This window comes from Pinus tabuliformis, chromosome 7, assembly GCF_031772625.1.
Source record: "Pinus tabuliformis cultivar Carrire ecotype Pingquan chromosome 7, CPIR1, whole genome shotgun sequence".
NCBI lineage: Eukaryota > Viridiplantae > Streptophyta > Pinopsida > Pinales > Pinaceae > Pinus > Pinus tabuliformis.
The window spans coordinates 511,190,515-511,206,778 of NC_142293.1; the positions used below are offsets into that span (position 1 = coordinate 511,190,515).

General features: G+C 37.0%; 1 protein-coding gene across 1 annotated transcript; it reads left to right on the plus strand.

Annotated features, from left to right (window-relative positions):
* Nucleotides 1-1,055: 1,055 nt before the first annotated feature.
* LOC149248303 (glucose-1-phosphate adenylyltransferase large subunit 1-like) lies at nucleotides 1,056-15,406 on the plus strand. The gene is made up of 15 exons (XM_089458391.1): nucleotides 1,056-1,690; nucleotides 5,390-5,512; nucleotides 9,027-9,200; nucleotides 9,441-9,533; nucleotides 9,640-9,726; nucleotides 9,933-9,988; nucleotides 12,129-12,222; nucleotides 12,476-12,588; nucleotides 12,768-12,840; nucleotides 13,151-13,231; nucleotides 13,486-13,572; nucleotides 13,718-13,822; nucleotides 13,938-14,044; nucleotides 14,143-14,203; nucleotides 14,993-15,406. The coding sequence occupies exons 1-15, from the start codon at nucleotides 1,433-1,435 to the stop codon at nucleotides 15,092-15,094; spliced, it is 1,614 nt and encodes a 537-aa protein (XP_089314517.1). The 5' UTR covers nucleotides 1,056-1,432; the 3' UTR covers nucleotides 15,095-15,406.
* The last annotated feature ends 858 nt before the right edge of the window (nucleotides 15,407-16,264 follow it).

Here is a 16,264-nt window from a genome sequence, read left to right on the forward strand (position 1 = left end):
GACCATATGTGTCATACCAGGGAACAAAGTAACCATATGTGTCATACTATATATACAATTTTCAAATCTTTTTTATAGTTGGAGAGGGTTTACATATTATGCATTACGGATATAGATTATATTTGTTAGTTGTATTTTTTTTTTTTTTTTAATAAATTTGAATATGTATAGAATTGTATCGATTTTCTTGTCATTTTCCCGAAAAAACTAAAAAAAAATATTTCAACATAACGAAGGTCGAAAAACTTATTATAAATTATATTATTTATTATATATTTTAGAATTTTTCAAAATACTAAATTCATAGATACAATTAAAAAAAAACATTTTAAATTTCAAAATATACCATTTGAATTCCACCTAAAACACCATCGTTACCCATATACGCTGAATTTCCTTGCTACCCATTTTATACCATACCATACGGAAGGTTCACACATCTCATGTCTATACGGCTGAAGGAAGAAATCCAGAAAACTCGTACAACTGTCAATTTTGGTAAGTCAAAAACCGATATAGGAGAATCACACTGTCATGGATGGGGCCGTGATCGGTAGCTCTAAAGGTAAAGCACGAAAGAGAAAACGCTGCATCTCTTGACTGACAAATTGTAGGTACTGCGCTCATTGCCGATTTTCTTGGTGGAACTTTCTCGTGATATAACCCGGAGGGCAAAAGTCTATATGTTCAAGAACCTTCAATGCGGACTGTCCTCTTCCTCTCTCTGCAAAACAGCGATGAAGTCTGAAGTCTTGTACCGAGTCGGAAAAAGAAAGAAGAAATTATCCAAATTGGAGTGAGCAAATTGAAATGGATAACCCGGTAGTGGCAAGTGTCGGTGCATTTGCAGTTACAGTAGCAGTGAAGGGACGGTAGGCAGTGAGTGCAGAGAGTAGAGTAACATGGAGCGTTGCGGGAGAGAGAAAAAGTATGTTGGAAGTATTTGTTTGCTTATGCAGATGGCGACAAGGAAATACCGGCGGCGAAGCGTTCAATACATTTACTTTTCTCCATGTAGCTCTTTATTATAATAATGGGAATATTCAATGGCGGTGGGGGCGTGGAATGTGCCAACGGTTGTGGCGATCTGAAGGGGTGGAGTTGCCAGGGCTTCTCGTGACAGTCACTTCCGATGACGACGACAGAGGGAGGTGAAGGAGAAGAAGGGCGTCACATGATCAGATACTAGTGTTTCGGGAGTCTATAATTATTGTGTGAGCAGAGCAGAGCAGAGCAGAGCAAACCCGCATGGGGATTGTGTTGTTTTGCATTTTGCCAGATTCTCTTATTCTTTTCTTGCTCTCTGCATTATATCTTGTCTAGAATCTGGTGCTCTGCTGATTCCTTGCCATTGATTTTTGATTGTAAGTGCCTTATTGAATTCGCCTGCCTGGGTCCTTTCATAGCGAAAAGGGGACCGCGTTCGAATTCCATGGCAGGGACTCTGCATATGGCTGGCTCGATTCCGGGGCTCTCTGTGAATTCTCAGGCTGATCGGCGAGCCGGAGGAGGAGGAGCAGCTTCGATCACGATCGCGCCGTCTGCCATTTTTGGGGATAGAGTTTCGTTTTCTCTGAAGACGGAAATTCTCGGAGATAAATTTGCTGGGGACCGTAGGAAGGGACCGGAGAAAAAAAGAAAGAACGGAGCAGTGGTCTCCTTGTTGACTGATGTGTCCAAAGAAATCCTGGTAAAAAATTCGCTCCTGGTGGTTATTTCCAACTGGATTTTTGAGAGTGTTGCTTTTTTCCACAGGAAATTTTAGTGTATGAGGCGCCTAGTACTTTCAGTAGCCCTGCATTTTAGCGTCTGATAATTTTAACGGTGTTCTTTAACATAATTGTTGATTACGATGAGTATGATTGCTTGCTTAGGGCTCCTAACTGTTATGCTTACCAGGTGAGCATGCTGCCTGCTTGGTGAGTCTTCCCAAACTCTGTACTCTAGCATAATGTTGAATGTTGATGGGTTGTGGGATGAGTATGATTCTTTACTCTGTATTTTTTAGTTGTGCTCTCTAACATAATGGTCAATGGCTGATTGGTTGTGTGAGCATAATGCTGATTGCTTGTGGAATGAGTATGATAATGTTGATTAGTTGTGGGAGCATAATGTTATGGGTTGTGGGATGATTCTTTACTTTGTAATTTTTAATTGTGCTCTCTAACATAATGGTCGATGGCTGATTCGTTGTGTGAACATAATGTTGATGGGTTGTGATATGAGTATGATCCCTTACTTGATATTTCTTATTCATTCTTTATTTCTGGTTCATTCTTTACTTGGGATGAGTATGATTCTTTATTTGGTATTTTTTAATGGCCAATGATTACTTGATCGGATCGTGGGGTGAATATGTTTGCTTAATTGACTTTCCCTATAAGTGGATAAAAAATTACATAATCAAGTAATATGATGGTTGATTGGTTGTATGATTGTTTACTTTAGTCTTCCCTCTGCAACTGTAAGAGGTAGGTATTGGTGACTGTGCTTGCATGGTTAATTGATTGGTTGTGAGGTGAATAAGTTTGGTCGTTTAACTTTTACCTTTTTCAATATAAATGTTAGGATAATGTGTATATGAGCTTATATGTTGGAATCACAGTGTTATATGTTAATAAGTTGTGAGATGACTACGCTTGTTTATTTGATTTTCCCTCTTATTCTCCCCTTGTCTGCCTGTATCTCTGTGTCACATTTGTGTAAAACCACAGTGAAATAGCCTAGCCTAATATTATGATGTCCTGGATTATTTTCAGCCTAATATTATGATGTGTTGGATTATTTTCTACAACCATAATATTATGATGTTCTGGATTATTTTCTACAACCATAAAATCTCCTTTCTCATTTCCCAAAATTATGTAATGAAATCTGGGCAGCTGCCCTGTCTGTTATCAATGGAGCTCAGTAATTCTTTCTATTTCCATAATGTTATTATGATGCGTTATGAAGCTTAAGTGCGTTGATGATAATAGGCCGTCTGTCTGAGTAGTTGAATTTCCTTTTGGGCTATGTTAAAAGAAAGTTTGGGGATTCTTCGAGCTGTTTTTTTGTTTTTTTCGGGAAACCACTCAATTTTGGCTGGAACTGGATTCGAAACTTACAGAACCCGTAGCCTCAAAGATTCTCAGATAAAGCCTAAGCCTAAGTAAGGATTCTAACCGAACTTGGGTTAGCTGTTGCGAACTTATTTGGGTGTAAAGCTAGACCAGAGCTGAAGTGTTCTAGCTGCCTTGTAGTCAATGGGTTTCTGTATCTTCCCTAAGTTATTGAATTTTGTGTTTCTGTTTCCTCATTTCTTGGCGCTAACGCTCGATGTCTTTTTTTCCTTTGAAGGGCTTAGATGAGAGTAATTCCTAGATAATAAAGTTCGCTCGTTTTATTAATACATAGGATACTCAGTTTAGCCGCGCAAGTCACTAAGAATTGGGGATTAAATGCAACTGTTCGAAAGTTCCAAGAACTTAGCACTTTGAAGACGAGGTGACAAAACTCCAGGAAGTGAAGCTTCTTCTTAGCCGCCTTGTTGCAATAGATCTCTGGGATCAGATTACATTAGGAGATCGATCAGGCATTGTAGACTCAGCAATCTGTCTTTATCATAGATCAATACTCATTTTATCATCAATATTTTTAGACATTAAATATCCTGTACCGAATTGACATTGATTCTAGCTGTTTCTGATAATGACTGCTCGAGTTAAAACGCTTCCTGATCTACTTTTCTCCTGCTTTCCTTGGTCAGGAATGCACTGATCACTACTATTACGTACTCTACTCTGGGCCATTTAAAAGGTCAAAAGTGCACTGAGCACTCCGATGACATACTCTACTCTGGGCAATTTTTAGGGACAATGCGTTGATATTTAAATTAAATTAATGTGTCCACTCTGAGCCTCTGTGCAAGTGTGTTGTCGAGGACATACAGATTCAATTGAGTTGGGTTCAATTGCATCTTAACTGCCCCAGTCAAGGAGATTAGGGGTATTGAGAATTGTATTTGGCACAGGTTTCTCTGGAGTCTGTATTCACATCCCTCCTTTGGTACTAAAAGTTGGGGCTTTTCATTATAGTATGTGGATTCTGAAAATTTGAAACTATAGTGTTTGAATTTTCTGAGATTGAATCTCCGAACTTTCTCTGTTTTTGGCAGTGCCTGCTATGCCACTGAGCAGGTCTAACAGAGGAAAAAAACAAACACAGTAAAGGTAAAAACAAAGAACAACCATATGGAGCTTCTAACAGCGATACATTAATACGTAAAGTCTCAAATAAAAATTACAGTGCAAGGAAATAGAGTGGATCTAGACATACAGACAAACACAAACGTTTATGTGGACAAAACACTCTGGGGTATAAAAACTCTATCGCCAACGGAAATCCATTTATTAGAAAAAAGAGTAATTGTTACAGAGCTGCCTATCTCAGTTTTACAGTAAATCTGGCTGTTGTCACTGCGTACAGACAAGCTTGAATCTCCTTCAGCGATCCTGGGAACTCATTCTCTGTTTATTTCCTTTCATCTCAGCATGGGTTGGCTATGGAAACGTGAACCCTCTGTCACTCTTCCTTTTTCTTTGTGTGCACTTCCTCCGCTCCCAAAACTGTTCTCCAACAGCAGGTCTGTTGGAGAGGTAGTTACGCTCATGTGGCGCTGCAAACGTGGCATTATTTTTCCCTCTTTTGTGATCCATTAGGGATCATTCCAAGTGGAGGAATTTTCAGGACTAAGCCTAAGGCGACACTTGTATTTGATCAATTTCAGAGAAATTAAAAAAAACTGGTCACTTCTTTTTGCGGGATTTGATTCGTCTCTAAGATTGACAGATTCACTGCCAAGTAAAATCAAGTTTGTTCTCCAATGTTTACCAATATGAGAAGCCCTCTTATATTTGGCTGAAACAGTGGCGTAATCTCACAAAACTCAAGTAGCTTCCATTTCGTATTGATCAGTTTGTAATAGCTGGCTAGTTTTTAAAGTTTAACCTATACTGTGTCAAATTTTTGTGCAAGATGTGGACTACTGAGCTCTGATTGGTCATCCATGGAAGTTGGACACTTCGCTAACTGATTTTATAGGGTTTGAATTAAAAGACATCAATAAATCTCCAGAAAGTATGATTGCTCCAAATGCCCTTATAGCTTCTTTCTCCATTCCTATTGAACTTCGGCTTTTATTTCAGTTATCCATTCTTGTTGGCTTAGGCATGTTACTAGAATTTATTTGTATGTTACTAGAATTAGGTACCTGCTTCTCTTTATTTTCCTCCTCTTTGAAGTGTAAATTGTCTTCGGTGTGAGTTCAAAATCTATCTTTGTTTCTTATGTATTATAGGGATTTTGTATTGAAAAGTGATCCAATGGGAAATCTCGTGTTTGATTGCAGACTCTCCAGATGCCAAGGTTTGAAAAGACCCATGCGGATCCCAAAACAGTTTGTTCAATCATACTAGGTGGGGGAGCTGGGACACGCCTTTTTCCTCTCACACAGAGAAGAGCAAAGCCAGCAGTAAGCATTATTGCATTTGCATATGATTTTTTCACTAATATAATTTTTTGCTAGCTTTCAGATTTTCTTGTAAATATAGAAATGCAAACAAAAGCATTGTTGAAATCCCTTTGTGTTTTTTGGCTCAAATGAGAAAAGAAAATGAACATCAAAAGGCTAACCTGAATTGCACTTATGTTAACAGTGTATGCAGTTTAAGTCTATAATCAAACAAGCTTCTTGCCAACCTTTTTTTTCCAAGCTAAACCCTAGATTCTTCAGGGAACAAGGCCAGGTCAACTCATGAATGATCTGATCATTAATAGCTCATCAACAAATGAGCGCAGGTCAATAAGCCATGACTAGATCATAAATAGCTTATCAACAATCAACTCTCTAAGAGAAAACATGTCACAAAATGGAATTTGAACCTGCGTAAAGAGGGTAACAACTTTTCTCACAACCAGTAAAGCTACTCCCCGTTAACTGTATTATTATTAATTCATTGTTAGTGACTTTTCCAAATGCCATGAGAAGTTATAAGAGTTGAGGTAGTGAGATTGCAAGGGTTAATGACTTTTTGGTTTGATAAAAATGTGATGACAACAGGAAAATCTTTTAGAGACGACGCACAATTTGTATCGACATTTTAGGCATCACAAATACAGAAAATGATTGAATCCACTGTAAACATTTAGGTGCTTAAGTTGTTTCTCTTGAATGAGCAATTAATCTATAAGACTATAACTGTTGTCATCTTGCCCCTAGCCAGAGAAAAAATCTTTTAAGTCAAAGTTCAACACCAGTGGCAGTTGATTACGTAGTTCATTAATTAAGGTACCAGTTAACTCTTGTGAACCCTTTTGCGATTTCATTCAAAATTCTAAGGTATAGATTTGAGATACAAGAGGGTACCTAGCTTATTATAACAATTAATTATTATATAGACTAGCTGGTGATTTCGAAGATGCTGACAGTCCCCTGTATGTACAGCATCGAGGATGAGACAATGGACTAGTTAACTGTTATTTGATCACAAAAATACGAAATAGAGATTAGGAGGCTACTTGGTCTACCATACAGTCTCATGAATGCCAGTAATTTTAAAGATATTCAAATTGGCTTGAATAGGCTGGATATTAAGAAAACCAATAATTAACTAGGCATAGAACTTGGTGATTGTTTGGGATAATGTGTAGCGATTACACGATATTGATAGAAACTCATGATTATGCATACTGGTATAAAATGGCAACATGAACACCTTGTGTACAAAATAAAATTGTAAATACAGAATATATTTTCTTGATTCCCCTGCATTATCACCATTCATCTCAGGGCTTGATCACAAAAATACGAAATAGAGATTAGGAGGCTACTTGCTCTACCATACAGTCTCATGAATGCCAGGAATTTTAAAGATATTCAAATTGGCTTGTATAGACTGGATATTAAGAAAAACAATAATTAACTAGGCATAGATCTTGATGATTGTTTGGGATAATGTGTAGCGACTACACGATATTGATAGAAACTCATGATTATGCATACTGGTATAAAATGGCAACATGAACACCTTGTGTACAAAATAAAATTGTAAATACAGAATATATTTTCTTGATACCCTGCATTATCACCATTCATCTCAGGGCAGGATGTTGCTAATTTTAATCCCAACAATCATGTTGAGAAGCAACTAATTTCTCGAAAGCTGAAGGTATATAGAATTTCAAGGCATAACAAGGAATTGGAACACACAAGTTTTTCTTCTAGAGTGTTTTTTTTTGTTGGAAAGAAAAATCTATGGATTTTCTATTAGATATAAAAAAACCATTACATTGTTCAGAAATGCAGCAAGTCCAAATGTGCCCAATCCAGCAATCTGTGCATGAGTACAGCCATTCAAAAATATCTAACATACTAACGCATATGCAGGTATTCCACAAAAACAGAGCTATTCTACAGTCATCTATGTTTAATAGATAAAACAAAGTATCCTGTGCAGCCATCACAAAATATGAAAAAATAAAACCAGTGTTACCTCCATCAGCCATCCGAAGATAGGCACACAAAGCCGGAAGGTCCTGTTTTCAAATTCATGCCAGTGATCATTCCATGGGCAGCTTGCCAACCTGGCATCGTGTACCCATACGAAATGCCTCATAATGAATGCTCCCAGGCTGCACCCTGATACCTTTTTTGGAGAGTAGATCTGCAGAATAGTTATGTTCCCGATATATGTGATTAAAGGAAATCCTCAGGAAAGCATTCATTAGCACCAGAATCCTGTGCATCCAGTTTTGCAAATAAGGGGGAGCAAATGTAGCTTTTCCGTTTATTCATTCAATAACCACCCTTGAGTCTCCGAAGATGTGGATAGAATCTATGTCAACCCATCGAGCACAGTATAGAAAACCCATAATGCTAATACTTCAGCTCTAGAATTTGTGCCTTCGCCACCACACAAGTAGAACTTATATCTCAGAGATGTTGAAACATCTATTTGAGCACCGCAACCACAACCCTCCAACTGTGCAGCCCCATCGAAATATCCTGCTAGGAATTGTGTAATCTGAGGTATCACCAGAGATCTCTGAGGCCTATCTATCTGCCTGGTCCGACCCTGTTCCTCAAAAGAGGCACAGATACCTTTATAGACCCTGTCAATGTTATATATCTGTCAAGGTTTTCTTCTAGAGTTTACCTGTATGTAGTTGCCTCTTTCTTGAATTTACAGCATGTGATCTTGAAGTATGTTGAAAGGTTCTGCATTTCTCTTCCTATCAATGAAATATTCTTTACTGTATGAAGGTTCAGATAGAATTCTACGAGGCTGTTTTATTGCTTCAAAAGAAAAGCCTTCCACAAAAGTCTCTTTGTCTTAATAATATAGGAGGGATAGTTACATTCTTTTCCATACCCTGTAATATTTTTTTAATAATATTAAGTATTTATAAAGGCAGGAATTATGATGCATTGGATAATTCTGTTTTTAGGCAATGCATTACCACTACCATTCCCTGTGAATCTTTTATATAGGAATCCCTGTACCGTGCATACAAAAATTTAAAATACTAGTACACATGTTCATTTATATTACTCCTTAGTATCAGATTTTTTTCCTTCTTAATTAGTTGACTTCAATATTATGTCATGTATTGTTCATCTGTAAGTCAAAACATGTTTATGGGTCACTATTTTGAATCTTGAGGCCAACTGGATCATAGTATTTCCATCTAAAATCCCATTATTATGGCCTAGTAACAACTTGGGAAAGCAGAATGTAAAGTTTCTTTCCTAATTTTTTAATAATAAATTTTAACGACAAAAATGTTAACGTTCTAAACAGGATGATGTACATGAGTCAAGTAACAGATCTGATAACAGGACGAAGTACATGAGTTAACTGATCTGATTTTAGCTGCTCATGCATCTTGCCGCAAACACACTTTAAAAGCCATTCTTGTCCAAGTGAAGTTTACCAATATCTACTGCTTGTGATGATATCTGTGATAAGATTTATTCTATCTTGTAGGTACCAATTGGGGGATGTTACAGGCTAATTGATGTGCCAATGAGCAATTGCATTAACAGTGGTATCAACAAGATTTTTATCTTGACGCAGTTTAACTCTCAATCACTTAATCGCCACCTTGCCCAGACGTACAGTTTTGGGAATGGTGTAAACTTTGGGGATGGCTTTGTCGAGGTATAAATATCAGTTTTCAATAGCTTGTACAATATTTTTTCACACTTTATGATACAAATCCATTTTTTCCATGTCTGCAAACTTTGGATGTGATAAGCAGAATGTATTGCAAGGTTGTATGATGATATGTATATAATTATTCTATCAAAGTGAATTCTATGTGCTTGCAATCCTATTAGAAAGCTCTACCTCAGTACTTTGACAGCCTCTATTGTGTGCTTTATGCCTTTTGCAAAACAGCCTCTAGCAGCTACTCAGACACCTGGTGAACATGGAAAGAAGTGGTTTCAAGGCACTGCAGACGCAGTGCGACAATTCACTTGGCTTTTTGAGGTAAGGAAACATTATTTGAGAATTTGACAAGGTACACTACTCATGGGATGCCCATTCAATTTTCAAGTGGTTTGGATACCTTCCTTATGTTTGCCAACTCCTGTAGGATTATGCAAAGAACAAACGTATAGAGCACTTCGTGATATTGTCTGGTGACCATCTCTATCGTATGGATTACATGGACTTTATACAGGTTTGTATATTATTGATTTCTATGACTATATTGTCTGTTCAATAGTCCATCTCTTCATTCAGTTATATTTTATAAAAAATTAAAAAATTCTGTTGTTTTACAGAATGACCTGAATGAGTCCCCTTGGCTGTTTTCTGGGTAATGAAAAATGCCCTAAGTTGATTTCAGGAATTAACTGGTTTCCTAAACATTTCTTCTTCATGCAGAAGCACATTGATACTGGGGCTGATATCACAATCTCCTGTGTACCAATGGATGACAGGTATGAGTCTTTGCCATCAGGAGCTTGGTGTATTAGAGTTGTATGTGGCGAATTACTCTGCTATCTGAAAATCTGAAAGGGAATATTGTATTGAAGGAAAATCTTTGGAGTTGTAAGCGCATTAACGTGCTGCCAGGTGTTATGCTGTGTATCTGTCTATTTATCATTAGATACTTGAATGGGTACATGCATAACTGTGTAGTCCACTGGTGATGCTTATATAAATTTACCCAATAATGTACTGAAGCAGTGGGCTCAGAAAAGAAAGATATACTAAACTGTTTGATCTGTCTTCCATAATCATCTACCATGCTCATCAATAGTTGATGTTTATTAATTGTGTCATAAAAGTTTGTCAAAGCTATAGAGCTACATTCTCATGTACATTGTAGATAGCTAGATGGAGTGCAGTGTACAAGCAAACTGTTCTTCTTGAAGATTATTAGTGTAATGGATTAGCTACAATAGTTAATACCAGATGTGAGAAATCACAATAAAATGACCAACATTTTCTGGTAAGTATTCCCACTTAAAACCAATGAAGGAATTATATCTTACATATTCAAACAGATATTAGAAGCTGCCTACTTTTTAAGCTAGGAATGTGGGATTTTGGCCAATTATTAGATAAAAACTATGGCTATATATACACTTTTTGAACTCTTAGAAGGTTACATGGAGTATAAATACTTGGACATTTAGAACAGCCACTAGTAGGCAGTTACCCAATAGCACAGGAAGTTTTCGCTATAGTCATTCCAGACAGTTCTGTATTGCTAGAGTCTAGGACATTAAGTGTCATATATTTGGAACAAGAGGAGATTGTAGAAGATTCTTCAAATAGTGTAGATTCCATGTAATGATGCAATATCTAACAGATGCTGTGGCTGCTCTGTGATACATCTACAGTTTGGTGTGATCATATTGATAAAAGCTAGCAACATATAATAGAATGAGGATGTCTAAACTTTCCAAAGATCATTCTAATACAATTAGTTTCTTTCCTTGGTTTGCTATTTGCTTCTATGTTCAAACCTTAGAAGCTAATACCTTGAGTAGTAGTAAGATTGAAGTTTCACAATGGAGAAATCAGAAATGCGATAAATAGATGGACTGCAAAAGGGGTAGAAAGGATATGTTGGGTTTTCTATGGGGGAGAAGGCTATCAAAAGTTTACGAGGCAATATTTCTCTAACCAATAAATCATTGCTTGATCACCAAATCATTAATTATCATATAAAATTTAACATGAGATTCCATTTTTTGGCTCTTCAAATATACTTTCTAGAGAGGAGTCTGAGTGAGAAAATTGACCTGGTCAATTTCTCTTTGAAATATATAGGATGGTTATCAAGATATTGACATGCCATGGTCTGCCACCATAACTCCCTTTTTTTCCTTCTGACCATAATTCATGCTCATTTGGAAAGTAGGGAAGATCAATATGCAACATAGAAATGAAAAAGAAGGTAACCATGCATACAGGTTCATGAATTGGAAATAGGTACACATTTTAGGCCAAGAAAGTTTAGACTTTAATGCTGATTATGAACATGTTTAATCAAACCTCTCGTAGTTTCTCATACAGACATAGATGCCATGGTGTTTAACCCTATCGTCCATTTTCTTTTGGCAAACAATGTGGGAACCCATGCAAGTGTTGTAAAAGCATTAACTGTTTATTTGTGAACACAATCTCTTAGGCCAAATAATATTTTTATCCATTTGACTCTCATTGTTTTCATTACTGCAAGCCTTGGTGCCTATGCTGATCTGATGCCATTCACTTAAATGGCTTGTTAATGATCTGATGTCATTGATTTAAAAGGCTTGTTAACAACTTCTATAATGGACGGCTCTAACTTGGAATCTCTTCTTAGAATCATGTGTGTTATGAAGCCAGCAACATGATCATTCATTTCGCATCCTAGAGAATTTCTGAAATATCTTTCACATCCTTAAGAATTATCCTTAATGAATTGAAATTTAATAGAATTGTATTCCACTTCCTATAATGAAAATATTCAAGACTTCATCATTACCACTATAACAGAAATGATGTGGTTAGCACCTAGGGCTGTAGCAGATGAGTTCTACCTAATTACAATGTATTACAACTTACATGTAGATGTTTTTGCAGCCGTGCATCTGATTATGGATTGATGAAAATTGATGATAGAGGCCGAGTGCTCTATTTTAGTGAAAAGCCCAAGGGAGCAGATTTGAAAGCAATGGTAATATAGCAGTCTTCTCTTATTATTATAATATATGCAAGTGTAGAGATGGATTACATTATGATATGGATTGCATTATGATCTACTTCTATTTTCAGAATCAAGTTTAGGCAAGGAAGATTGTAATTTTTACTGTTCACTTGTAATGTTATAAATGATTTGCTTTTCATGGACATTGAAGTGGTTTACGTCATTTATTCTAATGTAGTGTATTTCATTCATTAATACTAGTGGGCTAAATATTGTAATATAGGAAGTGGACACAACAATCCTTGGCCTGTCACCCCAAGAGGCTAAAAAGACACCTTACATTGCTTCAATGGGAATTTATGTCTTCAGGGCAGACATTCTTCTTAAACTTCTCAGGTATTGATTTTTTGTTCTCTCCAAAGTTTTCACTGCCCTTAACCTCTTTGTTATACTATGAGATGTTACGCAGCTCACTTGAATATGATTGCTTTGCTCAACTCCTTTGGATTGTTAGCTAGATGTTGATTGCGTCATGGAAGGTTAGATTCGCTCATCTCTTGTATGATCTATTTTAGGTGGAGATACCCAACTGCAAATGATTTTGGCTCGGAAATTATTCCTGCATCTACAAAGGAATTCAATGTACAGGTATGTAAAATTGAAAAATGCTCGGAAGTATGACCATGCAATCTTTTAAGTTTTAATAGCCTGTGGGATACAGGTATGTAAAGTTGAGATAGGCTTTGGAAATATATGCATGCATTTCACAAGTTATGACAACTTGTGTGTTTTAAAGCAGTGTTTCTTCATAGAGCAGTTCAGCCCAAGCTGTCATTTTCTATATTTCTAGTTTCAGTACCATCTGTTTGTTGGATTGAACTTGGAAACTTCCTCCAACATTCATGATTATTTCCTGAGCTCAAGTGGAATCTAATGAGTCATGTTCATACATTGGCAGGCATATCTTTTTAATGATTATTGGGAGGACATAGGAACAATCAAGTCCTTCTTTGATGCAAATTTAGCTCTTGCAGCTCAGGTTTACCTCTATTTTACAATTTCTTATGTTGTTATGTTAGCTTGTGCATGAAAACTAACATCACAGGCCCTCTTTTGAACAGTGACAAGAATATAGAAAAAATTAAATTGCTAGTCTAAAAGCCAAGGGTACATGTAATATGTGATTGTATACTCATCTTATCTTGATCAGCCTTGCAGATGAGACAGTTTATTTTACCCTATGATGAGTCTAGACACGACTGAAACTTTTCTAATCTCCTTTTCTATGTGCAGCCTCCAAAGTTCTTATTTTATGATCCCATGAAGCCTATCTTTACTGAGCCTTGTTTTCTTCCACCAACGAAAATAGAAAGATGTCGGGTAAGCAAGGCCATTATTCGCATTAGTATTTTTGTGCTTATGATGATTTCAGTTTGTGGCATGTGCTCTCTCCCTTGATTGCCAGCATCGTATTAAAGCTAATAAACCTGAGCTGATCTAGATTTTTCAAAACTAATTGCCTCAGGTATTGGATTCAATAATTTCACATGGATGTTTTCTCAGAGAATGCAGTGTAGAGCATTCCGTTGTAGGAATTCGTTCACGGTTGGAATATGGTGTTGAGTTGAAGGTAATTTATAATTTAGCATAAAGCAAAGTGGGTTTTGGATACACTGTCAAAGATTTTACCTCTTGGGGGGCAAGAAATTTTCTTCAAATATGAGAGTTTACTATTTGTCATTCAGGAAACAATGATGATGGGAGCTGACAATTATGAAACTGAAGCTGAAATTGCGTCCCTCTTAGCTGAAGGGAAAGTGCCTATTGGTGTTGGGGAGAATACAAAAATAAGGTGGCATACTTCACTCTAACCAGTGTTAAAATGCTTTTGATCATTTAATATTTTGTCGGAGACCTAGACATCTCTAATGTTTTATTTTTCTTTTGCAGGAATTGTATTATTGACAAAAATGCAAGAATTGGAAAGAATGTTGTGATTGTGAACACGGATGTATGTTGCCTACTCTCTCTCACTTCTCTCTGTTGGACATTGGATAAACCAACGCTCCCTGTGTGTTTTGTGACATGGACTAACCTCTGCCTCTCGTGGATTCTTATCTTTAGTGATGCGATTGTTGACAAACCCCTGTGGGTTTTGGTCTAATGGCAATCGTGATTACCAACAATTGGTATCAGAGCATAGGTCACGAGTTCGATACACACCCGGTTCACGTTGGGGGGAGATTGTTGGACATTGGATAAGCCAACGCTCCCTGTGTGTTTCGCAGCATGGACTAACCGCCTCTCGTAGATCCTTATCTTTGGCGATGTGATCTTCAACTAACACCCCCGGGTTTTGCATTCTCAGAGACACATTCTTGAGCACACACAATTCTGCTTATGCATGTATTTCTGGATATCTCAATGATGTGTGGAAAGGTTGTCCGGTTTTTGTGGTGACTTCACCCCTACAAACTATGGGAATGTCACTTCGGACCAGGAATGATATGCCACGTTAAGTTAACATAAAATAAATGTCCAAATTAAATTAAAGTACACGGGAATAATGTAATTTATACTATCATAACAACATATGAAACATCATAAAATACCCTTTTTCCTTACCCGGCACCTTATAACTGTTTGTCTATTTGTGTCGGAGGTAGCAACCCACACCTTTTGATAGCTGGTAAGGCTGCCTGTTTTGAAAAGGGAATGTAGCTCATTGTCAGAGAAGCCATTGGATTCAATTTTATGATATTATATTCCTTCGACTAAATTTGTTTCTATTGGCATGCAGAATGTGGAAGAAGCAGAGAGACCATCAGAAGGATATTACATCCGTTCAGGCATTACTGTAATATTGAAGAACTCCAGAATTAAAGATGGCACTGTAATATAAAGGAGTCCCCATTGTCCCGAGGCAAGCGAAAGCAACACGAAGTATGGACTTTATATGGCATATAAACAGTACGTGCCCAAGGAAGAGAGTACACATGCTTTTGGCCTTTTAAAAGCAGAGTGGAAACCTGGAGGGACCATAAAGATGTATCCTAGCAGTAGCCGTCAAGAGTTGCACTTGGACGTGATGGATGGAGACAATAGTCTAACTGCACCACTGTTCCAAATTGAACAAGTTTGTCTGGCCAGGGACTGCTAGTTATCTATTAATAAATATAAAGTCAGCAGTTTACTTGGAATGACTTGCTAGGAATGTACAGATATATTATCCTTTAATTAATAATATAAAGGTGACGTGGATTCTCTCTTGTACATATATATTCCTGGCTCAGGCCTCTCTCTTCTCAGAATGGTTAACAGATATTTTGAGTTTTGATGCTTGGCTCCTATTCAAATTAGCCTTGGGTTGTAAATCAATAACATTTTGCTGCTCCACATAAAGAACAACCAAGCTGTCAAGCTTCAACGTAATTAGTAAGACACTGAGTCTTCGGGCGTAAAACAATGGCAACGTACAAGCCAATATGAAACAATCTATTTCAATATGGTTAGGTCTTTTCTCAGGCTGGAAAAATTGTTTTAACTACAGCCCCTATGTTCTGTTTTCAATAGTTTTGATGAAAGTCCAGTCTAGTTGCATTAAACCAAATTATAAAATTTGTTGTAACTTCAGCCCCTATCTTCTTCTGTTTTCAGTGGTTTTGATGAAACTCCAATCTGGTCGCATTAAACCAAATTTAAAACAAACTAGATGCAATAATCTGTTTCTTTTCAGAGTCAATTGGGTTTAGTTTTGGGTTGGTTAAGAGGAGTTGTTATTGTTGTCACCAAAGTTTCAAATCTAGCTTGTGATATGTTTTCCTCTTGCTGATCAGTTGGTTTGGAAAGATGTTAGTTAGATCATACAACTCACTTAAGTGCTTGATGGTGGTACAAGATATTTGAAAAAAAATAGCTCCGAGAGTTAGATCAATTGATCCAACCATATGCTCAAATTATATTACTCTTTGGAAATGGCTCATTCTGCACACTATGTTTGTCATGCTCCTGTTTATTTTCATGCTCATCATGTATGTTGTGACAGCCCCACCCAAGGTCTTTGCATAAGCTG

Excerpts from the sequence above, each read along its gene's own strand:
- LOC149248303 (XM_089458391.1), top strand. The coding sequence starts at position 1,433 with ATGGCAGGGACTCTGCATATGGCTGGCTCGATTCCGGGGCTCTCTGTG. Across the intron at positions 9,989-12,128 it reads TGTGTACCAATGGATGACAG|CCGTGCATCTGATTATGGAT; the intron begins GTATGAGTCTTT and ends ATGTTTTTGCAG. Across the intron at positions 14,045-14,142 it reads GGGGAGAATACAAAAATAAG|GAATTGTATTATTGACAAAA; the intron begins GTGGCATACTTC and ends TTTCTTTTGCAG.